This window comes from Mobula hypostoma, chromosome 3 (assembly GCF_963921235.1).
Source record: "Mobula hypostoma chromosome 3, sMobHyp1.1, whole genome shotgun sequence".
Lineage (NCBI taxonomy): Eukaryota > Metazoa > Chordata > Chondrichthyes > Myliobatiformes > Myliobatidae > Mobula > Mobula hypostoma.
This window is the reverse complement of record NC_086099.1, coordinates 2,014,503-2,033,038: the sequence shown is the minus strand read 5'-3', so window position 1 is coordinate 2,033,038 and position 18,536 is coordinate 2,014,503. Positions and strand designations below refer to the sequence as shown.

Sequence of the window (18,536 nt, the reverse complement as noted above, 5' to 3'; positions counted from 1 at the left end):
TTGGAAATATGACATTTAGTTCTCTCAGCTAAATTGTTGACTTAAAATTGTGACTATTAGAATTCTTTGACCACCAGGCATCTGGCTGAGGTAAACTCCGTTGAATCTAATCTTTGATGTGTGAAGTCCAGATAAAACTACTGTCTATACAAAAATAATTGGCACTTCCTCCTACATAAATCAGAAAACAATGATATAAACAAAAATATTAACACTCTAATTGAGAGTCAATTAAAATATTTTATTGATAACATTTTCAGATATTTTCAAACAAAGCATAAATTTTCACCCAGTCAAATTAACACTGACTGAAATGTAATTTGCGGAGCAGAGTTGCTGTCCATTTGTTTTTGGGGTCAAACCTAGGATAAATCACAACCAAACCCAAGTTACCATTCAGAAACATACCATCAAAACAACCTCCTCAGGTAGCTGAAAAATTACTGATGCACGAATTCCTGAAGATGCCTGCCCTAGGATGTGCACACTGAATAGCAAACAGATCAGAAATATCTTAATTCAAAGTCCGTCAAGTCCTGAATTAATTTACATTTGTCTGCGATTCCAGTGGCTGCAGAGATAGAGCTGAGATTGCACTTCTCATCCTGGCTCATTAGCTGGTAACCCTGCTGAAAGGCAAAATGACACTCTAATCCACAAATGCCCATGGACACATCAATAGTTGTCGAAAAGGAAAAACAGAAAATTATCTGACCATTGATCAGAATATTTTCATTTAAAAACAATTCAGTGAAGATTATTTCTTCTTTTACAAGTCATATAATTCTAACTTTTACGATGAATTAGAATGTTATACCAAGTATCAGTAACATGTCTGACAAGATAGAATAGATGACAGAGGTAGGTGCTTTTTAAATGCACAGAGTAGCTAGAGCAGGGTTGGCGGGAGAAGCAGATGCACAGGGGAAATTTAACAGACTCCAGATAGGCAGAAATGGAGGATTATGTGGGAGGGAAGAGTTACCAAGGAATTTTAGAGTAGATTCTAAGGTCAGCACAACACAGTGGGCCGAATGTTCTATAACAAAGTTGCACTTTGACCAAGACATTTTTGTTTATGTTAAACCAAGCTCTGTATGTAGGAATCTTATATTGGAGCTGCTTGATTTAACTCCTAATTGAAAACAATCCAGTCATTCATAACAAATTCAATCCTCAAAAACAAACAGACATTCTCAGTAACCCAGTAATACAAACTTCGAGACCTTTGGGTTGGTCATGGTACTCTACATAAAACTATTAACACCAGCGTACTGGGGATCTTGAATCCCTTTTCCATATTTGTCAGGAGAAAATTTTCACAATTGACATGATTGCTGTTAGACGTGAAGGATGGAAAAATATTTTTAGTGAGGTGGGCAGTAACCTCTATGTCTCTCGTTTATTAGTCCTGTAGATGTGTGTATTAAAGGTTCAATTCCCAGCATTTCCCCACCAATTGCAGGCTTTGAAGGAGCACTTTACTGGGTTTTCTAGCTCGTGCAACTGTCCCACACATTCTTCTACTTCTACCAGCGATGGTACTGCAAGTGTCATTCCATTGTAAGCTGCACACTGTCCAACTGTCCCTGCTCTTGCTCGTACTTGCGTGCTGAAATGATCAAATCAACATGTTAATATACCTAAAATGAAAGCAGAACTACCTTACTTTTGAAATTATTAGTAAAATATAAAAATATTTTATTAAAAGTCTTATTTCAGCTCGCAGATTGGTACGTTAAATCACAAGTCTGGATTTGGGAAGAATCTTAGTTGACTAGAGCAAAGATCCAATACAAAGAAACTTGCTGAGATTATAGACAACTACAAATAAAGAATTAGCAGCTGATCATAGTTATAATCTTTGAGGGTGTGACTGATGAAGATAGAACAGTGGATGTAGTGGATAACGATTTTAGTAAGGTGTTTGATAAGGTTGCCATTGGCAGGTTCATTCAGAAGGTCAGGAGGCAGGGGTTCCAGAGAAATTCGGCTCCGTGGATTCAGAATGAGATTGCCCGCAGAAGGGAGAGGGTGGTTGTAGATGGAGGGTATTCTGCCTGGAGGTCTGTAACCAGTTGTGTTCTGGGACCTCTACATCACAGATTACCTCACCCGGTCCCATAACATAACCTCCCTGAACAAGACGGCACAGCATCGCCTCCCCTCCCTGAGAAGGTTGAGACACGGCCTCCACACCCCATCGTAACTGCGTTTTACAGGGGCACCGTGGAGAGCGCCCTGATGAACTGCAGCTCCATCTGGAATGGGAGCAGTGGAACATCCGACCAGAAGTCCCTACAAAGGACTGTGAGAACGGCCGAGAGGATCACAGGAGTCTCCCTACCATCCATCGGGAACATTTATCAGGAGTGCTGCATGCATAGGGCCCTTAGTATTAAGAATCCCACCCGTCCATCATCCTCTGACCTTCTACCACCAGCCAGGAGATAAACAAGAACGGTCAGGATGAGAAACAGTTTCTTCCCTCGGGACATTACGCTTCTAAACTCCCGACTGACCACATTGTATTCGAAGTGTCACCGGTTAATCTGTTCTGTACCTTACAATATTTAATATTAACACACTTTAGTTTGTTATTTAAGTGTGATTCATCTGTAGATTTTATCCGTACCTTCATACGTTATCGTGTGTTCTGTGTACTACTCTGCTTTACACCCTGGTTCAGAGAAACGTTGTCTCATTTCTATATACATTATATGGTTATATACGTTATATACATGTACAAAATTAAATGACAACAGACTTGACTGACCTGTGATTTTTTATAAATGATTTTGTTGAGAAAGTGGAAGGGTGGGTTAGTACATTTGCAAATGACGCAAAGGTTGGTGTTTTCTAGTGTTGGCGATTGCCACCCCAGGAATCCGACCCTGACCCTGACTGTCCCACACGACGTTTCTCATATACCTCTCATCTTACACACCTCCACTAAGTCAGCTCTCTCTCGTCCTCCTCGCCTCCAAGAGAAAAGCCAGGCTCACTCAACTTATCCTTGTAAGACATGCTCTCCATTCCAGGCAGCATCCTGGTAAATCCAGAACGAGGGGTCACAGTTTGAGGATAGAGGGGAAGCCTTTTAGGACTGAGATTAGGAAAAACTTCTTCACACAGAGACTGGTGAATCTGTGGAATTCTCTGCCACAGGAAACAGTTGAGGCCAGTTCATTGGCTATATTTAAGAGGGAATTAGATATGGCCCTTGTGGCTACAGGGATCAGGAGGTATGGAGGGAAGGCTGGGGCGGGGTTCTGAGTTGGATGATCAGCCATGATCATAATAAATGGCGGTGCAGGCTCGAAGGGCCGAATGGCCTACTCCTGCACCTATCTTCTATGTTTCTATGTTTCTATCTCCCTTGCAGCCTCTCTAAAACTTCCACATCCCTCCTATAGTGAGGCGATCAGAACTGAACACAATACTTCAAGTGGGGTCTAACCAGCTTTATAGAGCGGCAACATTACCTCACGGCTCTTGAACTCAATCCCCTGACTAATGAAGGCCAACACAGCATACACTACACACTATTACACAATAGCGACTATAATAGGCATCCATTAGTCTCGTGAGACCATGGATTTGCACCTTGGAAGGTTTGCCGGGCGCAGGCCTGGGCAAGGTTGTATGGAAGACTGGCAGTTGCCCATGCTGCAAGTCTCCCCTCTCCACGACACTGATGTTGTCCAAGGGAAGGGCATTAGGACCCATACAGCTTGGCACCAGTGTCGTCGCAGAGCAATGTGTGATTAAGTGCTTTGCTCAAGGACACAACACGCTGCCTTAGCCAAGGCTCGAATAGCGACCTTCAGATCACTAGACGAATGCCTTAACCACTTGGCCACGCGCCAACACAACAGCGACTATACATACATTTAAAAATACAAAAGCCACAACTGCAAAAAATTGAAAAATATGTGAACCCTAATGCGGGGTTGTCACCAAAGTCTGGGCTCTGGACTGGTATTAGCAGCAGGAGGGCACAGTTGTCACTGATCAAGTGATTAAATTCAGGAACAGTCAAGAGGTCAAAATGTTTTGGAAGCAACCAAACACAGGTAGACACAGGTCACAAATGCTAGTTACATCAGTGATGTTACACCAAAGAATGGCCTCTGAGTGAAAAATAATTTATTCTGTTGTTACTTCCTTAATTTATTACATCCACACAGACACTTGAGATTATCCAATTCAAAACTAAAATGGTTTCACTAACATGGCTAACATGCTTACCAATCTGGTACATGTCCAGTTGCTGATCAATCGGGTATGTAACCGGTTGCCTAACGTGCTTACCGATCGAGTACATGTCCAGTTGCTGATCAATCGGGTATGTAACCGGTTGCCTAACGTGCTTACCGGTCGAGTACATGTCCAGTTGCTGATCAATCGGGTATGTAACCGGTTGCCTAACGTGCTTACCGGTCGAGTACATGTCCAGTTGCTGATCAATCGGGTATGTAACCGGTTGCCTAACGTGCTTACCGGTCAAGTACATGTCCAGTTGCTGATCAATCGGGTATGTAACCGGTTGCCTAACGTGCTTACCGGTCGAGTACATGTCCAGTTGCTGATCAATCGGGTATGTAACCGGTTGCCTAACGTGCTTACCGGTCGAGTACATGTCCAGTTGCTGATCAATCGGGTATGTAACCGGTTGCCTAACGTGCTTACCGGTCGAGTACATGTCCAGTTGCTGATCAATCGGGTATGTAACCGGTTGCCTAACGTGCTTACCGGTCGAGTACATGTCCAGTTGCTGATCAATCGGGTATGTAACCGGTTGCCTAACGTGCTTACCGGTCGAGTACATGTCCAGTTGCTGATCAATCGGGTATGTAACCGGTTGCCTAACGTGCTTACCGGTCGAGTACATGTCCAGTTGCTGATCAATCGGGTATGTAACCGGTTGCCTAACGTGCTTACCGATCGAGTACATGTCCAGTTGCTGATCAATCGGGTATGTAACCGGTTGCCTAACGTGCTTACCGATCGAGTACATGTCCAGTTGCTGACGCAAGCGAACCTTCTGTAGGTTGTCATAGAAGTTGGGCTCTGGACTGGAATTACCAGCAGGAGGGACAGTGAATATTCTCATGATCTGTCTTTTATTTCTGAAAGAAATGCTCTCAAATCAGCAAGGTAATAAATTTAATAAGGTCACTTAACCACTCATCCTTTTAGAAATCCATTACAAAATCTTTCAAATACTTAGACAACTTCTCATGTTTGCTGATATGGTGTAAATTCCCCACAGTGTTCATCACATATATGTGGTTAAGAGAGAGAACGAGACATAGAAACATGGAAACCCTACAGCACAATACAGGCCCTTCAGCCCACAAAGCTGTGCTGAGCATGTCCCTACCTTAGAACTGCCTGGGCTTTACACATAGCCCTCTATTTTTCTAAGCTCCATTGTAGCCATCCAGGAATCTCTTAAAAGACCCTCTCGTATCCACCACCACCACCAGCCCATTCCACGCACTCACCACTCTCTGCGTAAAACACTTACCCCTGACATCTCCTCTGTACCTACTTCCCAGCACCTTAAACCTGTGTCCTCTTGTGGCAGCCATTTCAGCCCTGGGAAAAAGCCTCTGACTGTCCACACGATCAATGCCTCTCATCATCTTATACACCTGTGGTTAAGAAGGCACCGTATGCCTCCTTAACCACAGAGTCAACCTACGCAGCTGCTTTCAGTGTCCTAAGGACTCAGACCCCAAGATCCCTCTGATCCCTCCACACTGCCAAGAGTCTTACCATTAATACTATATTCTGCTATCCTATTTGACCTACCAACTTGAACCACCTCACACTTACAGACAGAGTGTGAGGGTAGAACAAAGGTACGAGGGTGATGAGACGGAGGAAGGGAGTGAGGGGATAATTGGAGGTATTGTACACAAGATCATAAAATATAGGACAAGAATTAGGACATTCAGCTGACTGCATCTGCTTCGCCATTTCGTCATGGACAATCCAATTTTCCTCTCAGCCCCAATCTCCTGCCTTTTCCCCGTATCCCTATGTGCAACTAGGATAAAATTATAAAGGTAAACCTACATATTTGCCATAAATAAAATAAAATAAAATAAAAACTTGCCATACACATCTCCTTTGCACTGGAGACACATGATAAAACAGGTCGCAGTTAGCATGGTTTCTTCAAGGGAATATCTTGCCTGACAAATTGTTGGAGTTCTTTGAAGAAATAACAAGCAGGGTAGGCAAAGGAGAATCGGCTAGTGTTGTGAACTTGGATTTTCAGACAGCCTTTGACAAGCTGCCACACGAGGCTGCTTTACAAACTATGAGTCCATGGTGTTGCATGAAAGATTCTAAAAAGCGTGTATTGGGACAGGTTGTTCTCTGGCAAAGATGTGATCGGTAGGTGGGAAGCCTTCAAAGGAGAAATTTTGAGAGTGCAGAATTTGTACGTTCCTGTCAGGATTAAAGGCAAAGTGAATAGGAATAAGGAACCTTGGTTCTCAAGGGATATTGCAACTCTGATAAAGAAGAAGAGGGAGTTGTATGAAATGTATAGGAAACGGGGTAAATCAGGTGCTTGAGGAGTATAAGAAGTGCAAGAAAATACTTAAGAAAGAAATCAGGAGGGCTAAAAGAAGACATGAGGTTGCCTTGGCAGTCAAAGTGAAGGATAATCCAAAGAGCTTTTACAAGTATATTAAGAGCAAAAGGATTGTAAGGGATAAAATTGGTCCTCTTGAAGATCAGAGTGGTCGGCTATGTGCGGAACCAAAGGAAATGGGGGAGATCTTAAATAGGTTTTTTGCGTCTATATTTACTAAGGAAACTAGCATGAAGTCTATGGAATTAAGGGAAACAAGTAGTGAGATCATGGAAACTGTACAGATCGAAAAGGAGGAGGTGCTTGCTGTCTTGAGGAAAATTAAAGTGGATAAATCCCCGGGACCTGGCAGGGTGTTCCCTTGGACCTTGAAGGAGACTAGTGTTGAAATTGCAGGGGCCCTGGCAGAAATATTTAAAATGTCGCTGTCTACGGGTGAAGTGCCGGAGGATTGGAGAGTGGCTCATGTTGTTCTGTTGTTTAAAAAAGGATCGAAAAGTAATCCGGGAAATTATAGGCCGGTGAGTTTAACGTCAGTAGTAGGTAAGTTATTGGAGGGAGTACTAAGAGACAGAATCTACAAGCATTTGGATAGACAGGGGCTTATTAGGGAGAGTCAACATGGCTTTGTGCATGGTAGGTCATGTTTGACCAATCTATTGGAGTTTTTCGAGGAGGTTACCAGGAAAGTGGATGAAGGGAAGGCAGTGGATATTGTCTACATGGACTTCAGTAAGGCCTTTGACAAGGTCCCGCATGGGAGGTTAGTTAGGAAAATTCAGTCGCTAGGTATACATGGAGAGGTGGTAAATTGGATTAGACATTGGCTCGATGGAAGAAGCCAGAGAGTGGTGGTAGAGAATTGCTTCTCTGAGTGGAGGCCTGTGACTAGTGGTGTGCCACAGGGATCAGTGCTGGGTCCATTGTTATTTGTCATCTATATCAATGATCTGGATGATAATGTGGTAAATTGGATCAGCAAGTTTGCTGATGATACAAAGATTGAAGGTGTAGTAGACAGTGAGGAAGGTTTTCAGAGCCTGCAGAGGGACTTGGACCAGCTGGAAAAATGGCAGATCGAGTTTAATACTGACAAGTGTGAGGTATTGCACGTTGGAAGGACAAACCATCGTAGAACATACAGGGTTAATGGTAAGGCACTGAGGAGTGCAGTGGAACAGAGGGATCTGGGAATACAGATACAAAATTCCCTAAAAGTGGCGTCACAGGTAGATAGGGTCGTAAAGAGAGCTTTTGGTACATTGGCCTTTATTAATCAAAGTATTGAGTATAAGAACTGGAATGTTATGATGAGGTTGTATAAGGCATTGGTGAGGCCGAATCTGGAGTATTGTGTTCAGTTTTGGTCACCAAATTACAGGAAGGGTATTAATAAGGTTGAAAGAGTGCAGAGAAGGTTTACAAGGATGTTGCCGGGACTTGAGAAACTCAGTTACAGAGAAAGGTTGAATAGGTTAGGACTTTATTCCCTGGAGTGTAGAAGAATGAGGGGAGATTTGATAGAGGTATATAAAATTATGATGGGTATAGATAGAGTGAATGCAAGCAGGCTTTTTCCACTGAGACAAGGGGAGAAAAAAACCAGAGGACATGGGTTTAGGGTGAGGGGAGCAAAGTTTAAAGGGAACATTAGGGGGGGGGCTTCTTCACACAGAGAGTGGTGGGAGTATGGAATGAGCTGCCAGACGAGGTGGTAAATGCAGGTTCTTTTTTAACATTTAAGAATAAATTGGACAGATACATGGATTGGAGGTGTATGGAGGGATATGTTCCGTGTGCAGGTCAGTGGGACTAGGCAGAAAATGGTTCGGCACAGCCAAGAAGGGCCAAAAGGCCTGTTTCTTTGCTGTAGTTTCTATGATTTCTATGGCTAGAGCAGTGGCTGATTGGCAGGAGGCAGAGAGTGGGAATAAAGGGAGCCTTTTCTGGTTGGCTGCAAGGAGACAAGGTGAGAGAGGGAAAAGGGGACGGGAAATGAAGGGGAAGGGGTGGGGGGCATTACTGGAAGTTTGAGAAATTGATGTTCATGCCATCAGGTTGGAGGTTACCCACACAGAAGACAAGCTGTTGTTCCTCCAACCTGAGTGGCTACCCAAACGGAATACTCCACTTTGGAATACTCCCTGCCTGCCCACCTCCCTCCGGGACTCCCCCTCCCTCTTCTTTCTTTCATGGCTTCTATCCCTTTCACTAATCAATCTCCCAGTTCTTTACTTCATCCCTCCCCCTCCGGCTTTCACCCATCACCTTGTGTTTCTCTCTCCCTCCCCCCACCTTTCAAATCTACTCCTCAGCCTTTTTTCTCAATGTTTTTTTCCATAGATGCTGCTGGGCCTGCTGAGTTCCTGCAGCATTTTGTGTGTGTAGGCTGCGTACGGGCTTGGACAGATTGGCAGAAAAGGCAAAGAAGCAGCAGATGACAAGAGTGCAGGAGAGCGAGTGGCCATGCAGTTTGGTAGAAGAGATAAAGACGCAAAATATTTTCTGAACGGGGAGAATTTCTAAAAACAATCTGACGTGCAAAGGGACTTTTGCTGGATTACTGAAAGGTTAATTTGCAGATTGACCCAATGGTAAGGAAGGAGAATGCAATGTTGGCATTTATTCGAGGGGACAAGAATATAAGAACAATGATGAGGCTTTACAAGGCACTGCTCAGACCATCAGAAACCATTATGGTTCGGGTGATGATCGGGGTTTGCTGCACACACAGGTACTGGAGGGACACTGGACAGGCTGAGTGGTCACTACAGACAGGACAGGACACAGTATCCTGGACTGTTACAACCGGTCCCGAAGCGCTCGGATCCCCCCAGCTGACCGCTGCTGAAACCTCGCTTCTGCTCAGCCCCATTTCGCGGCGCCTCTCCCACCACCGACGCCCATCGATCGACAGCCCCCCATCCACAGACCCCCCCACTGACCAACCCCCACCCCCACCCTCACACCCCCCACCACCCCCACACCCACCCCACTCCCCATCACCCCCCCCGACCAACCCCCACCCCCCCACTCCCCACCCTCACCCCCCCCAACAGGAACCCGGATCCCGCCCCCGCCCCCTTACGACCAACCCCCTCCCCACCACCCCCATCTCACTCCCCACCCCCACCTCACCCCCCACCACCCCCACCTCACCCCACCCCTCTCCCCACCACCCCCACCTCACCCCCCACCACCCCCACCTCACCCCACCCCTCTCCCCACCACCCCCACCCCCACCTCACCCCCCACCCCCTCACCATCATCCCACCCGCCAACCCACCATCACCCCCACCCCGGACGGGAACCCGGATCCCGCCCGTCCCCCCCACCCAGACCGGGCCCGGGCCTGACTCGCCTCCTCGCGTAAAGCAGCAACCCGACACTCAGCAGCCCGGCCATCAGATAAACGTTGGTGGCGTCGTTCCAGGCCTCATGAACCGTGTAATCCATCCCGGGGCCGGAGCAGAATCCGAATCCGCTCTCCACCGGCCTCAGCAACCGATCCGGATCGGCACCGGCTACTCCTACGTCATCCAACTGCGCCCAAGTGCGGGCGCGTCGCTGGCGATGGAAATCTGCCCGCGCCCGACACGGTCCGACTGACTGCCCGAGCCTTCGGAGCGCCGTCTGATCCCCCCACCCCCCCTCACCCCCTCCCCCACCCCCTCACCCCCTCCCCCACCCCCCTCACCCACCTCCTCCCCCACCCCCCTCACCCCCTCCCCCACCCCCTCACCCACCTCCCCCACCCCCCTCACCCACCTCCTCCCCCACCCCTCCCCCACCCCCACACCCCTCCCCCACCCCCACACCCCTCCCCCACCCCCCTCCCCCTCCCCCACCCCCTCCCCCCCCCCCACCCCTCCCCCAACCCCACACCCCTCACCCCCAACCCCTCACACCCTCCCCCACCCCCTCACCCACCCCTCCCCCACCCCCCTCACCCACCTCCTCCCCCACCCCCCTCACCCCTCCCCCACCCCCCCCTCACCCACCTCCTCCCCCACCCCCACACCCCTCCCCCCAACCCCTCACACCCTCCCCCACCCCCTCACCCCTCCCCCACCCCCACACACCCTCCCCCACCCCCTCACCCCTCCCCCACCCCCCCAACCCCTCACACCCTCCCCCACCCCCCTCACCCCTCCCCCACCCCCTCACCCCTCCCCCACCCCCTCCCCACCCCCTCACCCCTCCCCAACCCCTCACACCCTCCCCCACCCCCTCACCCCTTCCCCACCCCCTCACCCCTTCCCCACCCCCTCACCTCCTTCCCCACCCCCTCACCCCTCCCCCACCCCCTCACCCCCTTCCCCACCCCCTCTCCTTCCCCACCCCCACACCCCTCCCCCCACCCCCACACCACCTCCCCCCAACCCCTCACCACCTCCCCCACCCCCTCACCCCCTCCCTCACCCCTCCCCCACCCCTCCCCCCTCCCCCTCACCCCTCCCCACCCCCCCTCACACCCTTCCCCACCCCCTCACCTCCCCACCTTCCCCCTCCCCCCATCTCCCCACCCTCCCACCCCCTCACCTCCCCTCACCTTCCCCCTCCCCACCCTCCCACCCCCCACCTTCCCCATTGCACCACCGACTGCTCCCCATCCACCCCATCACCTCTCCCCACCCCCTCACCCCCTTCCCCACTCCTTCACCCCTCCCCCACCCCCCTCATTCCCTCCCCCACCCCTCACCTCCTTCCCCACCCCCTCACCTCCTTCCTCACCCTCCTCACCTTCCCCCTCCCCCACCTCCCCACCCTCCTCACCTTCCCGCACCCTACTCACCTTCCCCCTCCCCCCACCTCTCCACCCTCCTCACCTCCCCCCACCCTCCCACCCCACCACCGACTACTCCCCATCACCTCCCCACCCTCCCACCCCTCCCTCCTCCTCTCCCCACCCCCGTCCGTTCAGAGCACCGTCTATTCCCCACCCTCCCGCCTACTCCCCACCCCCTCACCTCTCCCACCTCCCCACCCCACCACTGACTACTCCCCATCCACCCCATCAGCTCTCCCCACCCCGACACGGTCCGACTGACACCCCGAGCATTCGGAGCACCGACTGCTTCCCATCACCTCCCCACCCTCCCACCGCTCTCCACCCCCCCCCCCACCGACTACTCCCCACTTTCCCATCACCTCACCTCCCCACCACCCCACTCCACCGTCCCCTCCTCACCACCCCCTCTCCACCTTCCCCTCGCCCACCACCTCCCCACCTTCCCCTCTTCTGTTCCTCACCCCCCCAACCTTATCGTTTCCACTACAGTAATATCCCACTCCCTGCCCCAGTTGTCGGTGACAATGGTCTGGTTTATAGACTCACCTTCAGGGACGGTACGGGGTGAAGTCAGGGATGTCCTGAGGACAAGATCTGGTGGTTTGGATCTAAATGAGGGAACCGGTTCCTGCAAGAGTGAGAGGTCTGCGTGGCAAGATTGGGGAAGAAAATCATACTGTAGCAGGGGCTGGGAGAGTTCCTGGAGGAGATTCTTGTGGTGGTACGTCGGTCAGGGTGCAACATGCAACACACAAAACAAGTCATCAATTAGAGTAACGAATTTCATAAAAAGTGGAGTTACAGTTCCAAGAAAAAGCTTATGACCACTTTGCAATTACCTAGCTTTCTGCATTAATTACTCATAAAATGTGGTCTGATTTTCATCTAAATCACAACAATAGACAAACACAATCTGCCTAAACTAATAACACACCAACAATTGTACTACTTCTCATCATTCCTGAGTACACCATGTAAACATTCATAGTCTGGGTTCAAAAGAGTATGTGAACCTCTGGGGTAATGCCTTCTACAAAAGCTATTTGGAGTCCGGTGTTCCAATTAATGAGATGAGATTGGAGGTGTGGGTTGTAGAGGTGCCCTGTTCTATAAAAAAGACACACAAAGTCAGGTTACTGACAGAGCCTGTTCTTCTCAAGAAAGCTCTGTTTACGTGCACCATGCCTCGATCAAACAACTTTCAGAGGGCCTTAGAAGAACTGTAGAGATGCATGAAGCTGGAAAAGGCTACAAAAAACATTTCTGAAGACCTGAGTGTTCATCAGTCCACACTAAGAGAAACTGTCTATAAGTGGAGGAAATTCAGTATTGTTGCTACTCTCCCTAGGAGTGGATATCCTGCAAGAGCACAATGTACAATGCTGAAGGAAAAAGAGCCCAAGGGTAACATTAATAGATCTACAGAAATATCTAGAAATTGCTAAAGTCTCTGTTCAGGTGTCCACTATAAGAAAATCACAAGAATGGTGTTCAGAGGAACCACAGCTCTCAAAAAAAATGCTGCACATCCCAAGTTCCACAATGTTTCTGAGACAATGTTCTGTGGTTAGATGAGACAAAAGTTGAACTTCTTGGCAGAAATGCACACTATTATGTTTGGAGGCAAAAGGGCACTGCACACCAACACCAAAACCTCATCCCAACTGTGAAACATGGTGCAAGGAGCATCATGTTAGCCTGACCTCAGTGGTTGGGAAGATGTTGGAGTCAATTGTGAAGGATGAGCTGATGGAGTACTTGGTGTCACAGGACAAGATAGTACAAAGTCAGCATATTTTCCTTCAGGGAAAATCCTACCTAACGAAACTGTTGGAATTCTTTGAGGAGATTACAAGTAGGATAGATAAAGGGGGTGTAGTGGATGTTGTATATTTGGACTTGCAGAAGGCCTTTGACAAAGTGTCACACACGAGGCTGCTTACCAAATTAAGAGTCCATGGTATTACAGGAAAGTTACTAACATGGTTTGAGCATTGGCTGATTGATAGGAGGCAGCGACTGGGAATAAAAGGATCCTTTTCTGGTTGGCTGCCAGTGACTACTGGTGTTCCACAGAGGTTGGTGTTGGGACTGCCTCTTTTTATGCTGTATATAAATGATTTAGATGATGGAATAGATGGCCTTGTTGCCAAGTTTTCAGATGATACGAAGATTGATGGAGGGGCAAGGTAGTGTTGTGGAAACAGGTAGGATGCAGAAGGACTTAGGCAGATTGGGAGAATGGACAAGAAAGTGGCAAATGAAATACAATGTTGGAAAATGCCTGGTCATACACTTTGGTAGCAGAAATAAAAGTGTGGATTATTTTCTAAATGGAGAGAAAATCCAGGAATCTGAGATGCAGAGGGACTTGTGTAGAACACCCTGAAAGTTAACTTGCAGGTTGAGTCGGTGGTGAGGAAGGCAAATGCAATGTTAGCATTCATTTCAAGAGCAGAGATGAGATGCTGAGGCTTTATAAGGCACTGGTGAGGCCTCACCTTGAGAATTGTCTACAGTTTTGGGCCCCTCATTTTAGAAAAGATGTGCTGGCATTGGAGAGGATCCGGAGGAGGTTCACAAGGATGATTCCAGGAATGAAAGGGTTATCATACGAAGAACGTTTGATGGCTCTGGGTCTGTACTCGCTGGAATTCAGAAGGATGAGGGGGGATCTCATTGAAACCTTTTGAATGTTGAAAGGCCTAGACAGATGTTTCCCATGGTTGTGAGTCTATGACAAGAGGGCACAGCCTCAGGATAGAGGGGCGCCCTTTCAAAACAGAGATCTGGAGAAATTTCTTTAGCCAAAGAATGGTGAATTTGTGGAGTTTATTGCCACGTGCAGCTGTGGAGACCGGGTCGTTGGGTGTATTTAAGGCAGAGATTGATAGGTTCTTGATTGGACATGGCATCAAAGGTTACAGGGAGAAGGCTGGGAACTGGAGTTGAGGAGGAGATAGATAAAAAAAGGTTCAGCCATGATTGAATGGTGGAGCAGACTCGATGGGTCAGATTCCGGTCTTATGGCCTGATGGTTTGAGGCCGTTTTGCTGCCTCAGGGCCAGAACAGCTTGCCATCATTGAAGAAACAATGAATTCAAAACTGCATCGACATTTTACAGGACAATGTCAGAGTAGCAGTCTGTCACTTAATGAAGCTTAATAGAAGTTGGATAACACAGGAAGACAATGATCTGAAAGACAAGAGTAAATCAACAAGTGTGGTTCAAAAAGAAGAAAATTCATGTTAAAGTCCTGACCTTAATCCTATAGAAAAGGACCTGAAGCAAGCAGTTCATGCAAGGAAGCTGACCAACATCCCAGGGTTGAAGCGGTTTTGTAAGGAGGAATGGCCTAAAATTCCTCCAAGCTGATGTGCAGCACCGATCAACAGTTACTGGAAATGTTTGGTTGAAGTTACTGCTGTACAACGGGGTCACACCAGTTACTGAAAGTGAAGGTTCACATAATTTTTCTGACAAATAGATGTAATATTGGTTCATTGCACTCAAAAAATAAATGAACAAGTTTTGTGTTATTTACTAATTGGGTAATCTTAATCTAGTTCTAGGAATCTGGTGAAGATTTGATCACGCTTTAGGTTCAAATTCTATTTCTACATAAATATAACATAAAATGTGATCAAATCTTCACAAATCTTTACATAGAGAAAATTCTACAGGGTTCACCAACTTTCTAGCACCACAGTACATAAAGACTTGGCCTCCACAACTGCCTGTGGCAAAGAATTTCACAGATTTACCACTCTCTGGCAAAAGAAATTCCTCCTCATCTCCAATCTAACAGGACACCCCTCTATTCTGAGATTGTGTTTTCTGGTTTTGGACTTTCCCGCCATAGGAAACATCCTCTCCACATCCACTCTGTCAAGACCTTTCACCATTCACTGTTTCAATAAGGACACCCCTCATTCTTCTGAATTCCAGTGAGTACAGGCCCAGAGCGTTCGCTCTGCATATGACAGCATTCAATCCTCTATTCATTTTCGTGAACCCCATTTGAAACCTCTCCAGTTTCAGGACATCCAAAGCTTCAAAGTGCATTTATTATCAAAGAATGTATAAATGATAAAACTTTAAGGTGTTTTTGTTTACAGGCAATTGTAAAGCAAGGAATTTGAAAGAACCCAATTTAAAAAATAACACCAATGCCTCAGTGCCCACAGAGAAAAGAAAACAGATTGTATAGACAATAGAAGTGAGCAAATTGAGTCCGGTCTGAGATAACGGGCTGAGAACGGCTCACAACACTTCAACGGAAGCCTCACCACTGCCTTACAAAGTCTCAATAGTACATCTCTAAACCTAAATTTGCTGGACCAATAATCATGCCACAAACTTCTTTACTTTATGCTTTTCACCAGTTCACTTGTTGGAACTCAGCTGGTGAGAGGCTCTGGAGCTGCCTACCAGAGGGACAGTGTCCCTCTCTCTCTGGAGGCTCGTGAGGGACCTCTGTCAGCAGGTTACCAGAGGGACAGTGTCCCTCTCTCTCTGGAGGCTCGTGAGGGACCTCTGCCAGCAGGTTACCAGAGGGACAGTGTCCCTCTCTCTCTGGAGGCTCGTGAGGGACCTCTGCCAGCAGGTTACCAGAGGGACAGTGTCCCTCTCTCTCTGGAGGCTCGTGAGGGACCTCTGCCAGCAGGTTACCAGAGGGACAGTGTCCCTCTCTCTCTGGAGGCTCGTGAGGGACCTCTGCCAGCAGGTTACCAGAGGGACAGTGTCCCTCTCTCTCTGGAGGCTCGTAAGGGACCTCTGTCAGCAGGTTACATACAGCAACGTTTATACAGTTCAAAGAGGCCATCATTATCCATATGTGGAGTTGTTTTCCAATTCTTAGTATAAGATTGTCAAACCTCAAGACACAGAGGGCCAGTCAGCCTTGGAGTGTTTGTCAGACACACATATCTGTTACTCTACAGAATCAGACAGTTCTGTCATTGATTGAAACAAAGAAGTAGTTTAGCTATTTCACAACCTCACAGCTGCGCAAAGCAAAAACAAGGATGCAACTTATGCTAACAAAGTCCTTGAAGGTCATTAACCCCTGCATCCGCAATATCCTTAAAAACTTCATCACACCCTTGCTTTTATATCCTAGTCCTAAGAAACGACTGCTAACATCCCATTTGCCTTCCTCAGCACAGACTCAATGTAACCTTTAGGGTATCCTGCACACGGACTCCCAAGCCCCCTTGCACCTCAGTTTTTAGTATGTTCTCACCATTGAGAAAATAGTCAACCCTTCATTACTTCTCCAAAAGTGCACGACCAGACATTTCCTGACACTGTATTCCATCTGCCGTTTATTTTCCCATTCTCCTAACCTGTCTAAACCCTTCTGTGGCTTCTTTACTTCCTCAAAACTACCTGCTACCCCACCTATCCTCATATCGACTGCAAACTTTGCAAAAAAGCCATCAATTCCATCATCCACATCATGTGGCACCTTGTCAAACCCTTTTGAAAATCAGTACACAACATCAACCGATTCGACATCATCTGTTCTGCTTGATATTTCTTCAAAGAATTCCATCAGATTTATCAGGCAAGATTTTCCCTTGAGGAAACCATGCCTCATCCTTGATAATCAACTCCCTCTTCTCAACCACTGAGGTCAGACTAACTGGCCTATAGTTTCCTTCCTTCTGCCTCCCTCCCTTCTAGAAGAGTGGAGTGACATCTGCAATTTTCCAGTATTCCAGAATATGGTGATTCTTGAAAGATCATTACTAACACCTCTACAATCTCTTCAGCCATAAGATCCATAAGACCACAAGATATAGGAGCAGAAGTAGGCCATTCAGCCCATTGAGTCTGCTCCGCTATTCAATCATGGGCTGATCCAATTCTTCCAGTCAGCCCCACTCCCCTGCCTTCTCCCCATAGCCTTTGATGCCCTAGCCAATCAAGAACCTATCTATCTCTGCCTTAAATGCACCCAATGACTTGGTCTCCACAGCCACTCGTGGCAACAATTCCACAGATTTATCAACCTTTCATTAAAGTAATTTATCCGTATCTCTGTTCTAAATGGACAGAGATCCTGAAGTCCATGCCCCCTTGTCCTAGAATCCCCTACCATGGGAAATAACTTTCCCATATCTAATCTGTTCAGGCCTTTTAACATAGAACATAGAACATAGAATAGTACAGCACATTACAGGCCCTTCAGCCCACAAAGTTGCTCCAACCCTCAAACACTGCCTCCCATATAACCCCCCAACTTAAATTCCTCCATATACCTGTCTAGTAGTCTCTTAAACTTCATGAGTGTATCTGCCTCCACCACTGACTCAGGCAGTGTATTCCAGGCACCAACCACTCTCTGAGTAAAAAACCTTCCTCTAATATCCCCCCTGAACTTCCCACTACCCACCTCTTACCTTAAAGCCATGTCCTCTTGTATTGAGCAGTGGTGCCCTGGGGAAGAGGCACTGGCTATCCACTCTATCTATTCCTCTTATTATCTTGTACACCTCTATCATGTCTCCTTTCATCCTCCTTCTCTCTGCAATCTTTGACAATCTTCTACACTATCTACAACACCACCAACATTTGTGTTGTCTGCAAACTTGCCAACCCACCCTTCTACCCCTACATCAAGGTTATTAATAAAAATGACGAAAAGTGGAGGTCCCAGAACAGATCCTTGTGGGACACCACTTGTCACAATCCTCCAATCTGAATGTACTCCCTCCACCACGACCCTCTGCCTTCTGCAGGCAAGCCAATTCTGAATCCACCTGGCCAAACTTCCCTGGATCCCATGCCTTCTAACTTTCTGAATAAGCCTACTGTGTGGAACCTTGTCAAATGCCTTACTAAAACCCATATAGATCACACCCACTGCACTACCCTCATCTATATGCCTGGTCACCTCCTCAAAGTACTCTATCAGGCTTGTTAGACACGATCTGCCCTTCACAAAGCCATGCTGACTGTCCCTGATCAGACCATGATTCTCTAAATGCCTATAGATCCTATCTCTTAGAATCTTTTCCAACAGCTTTCCCACCACAGACGTAAGGCTCACTGGTCCTCAATAACATTCTGAATGTTTCTAGGAGATCCCCCCTCATTCTCCTGAACTCCAGGGAATTCAGCC

General features: G+C 47.5%; 1 protein-coding gene across 1 annotated transcript; it reads right to left on the bottom strand.

Moving 5' to 3' along the window:
* Positions 1 to 226: 226 nt before the first annotated feature.
* Positions 227 to 10,239, bottom strand: smim19 (small integral membrane protein 19). The gene is made up of 3 exons (XM_063042558.1): positions 9,975 to 10,239; positions 5,008 to 5,132; positions 227 to 1,612 (listed from the first exon to the last, which is right to left on the bottom strand). The coding sequence occupies exons 1-3, from the start codon at positions 10,067 to 10,069 to the stop codon at positions 1,554 to 1,556; spliced, it is 279 nt and encodes a 92-aa protein (XP_062898628.1). The 5' UTR covers positions 10,070 to 10,239; the 3' UTR covers positions 227 to 1,553.
* Between the last annotated feature and the right edge of the window lie 8,297 nt (positions 10,240 to 18,536).

Coding starts and splice junctions, on each gene's coding strand:
- smim19 (XM_063042558.1), bottom strand. CDS start 10,069: ATGGATTACACGGTTCATGAGGCCTGGAACGACGCCACCAACGTTTAT. Junction 5,133..9,974: donor TTGCTGCTTTACGCGAGGAG/GCGAGTCAGGCC, acceptor CATTTCTTTCAG/AAATAAAAGACAGATCATGA. Junction 1,613..5,007: donor ACTGGACATGTACTCGATCG/GTAAGCACGTTA, acceptor TGATCATTTCAG/CACGCAAGTACGAGCAAGAG.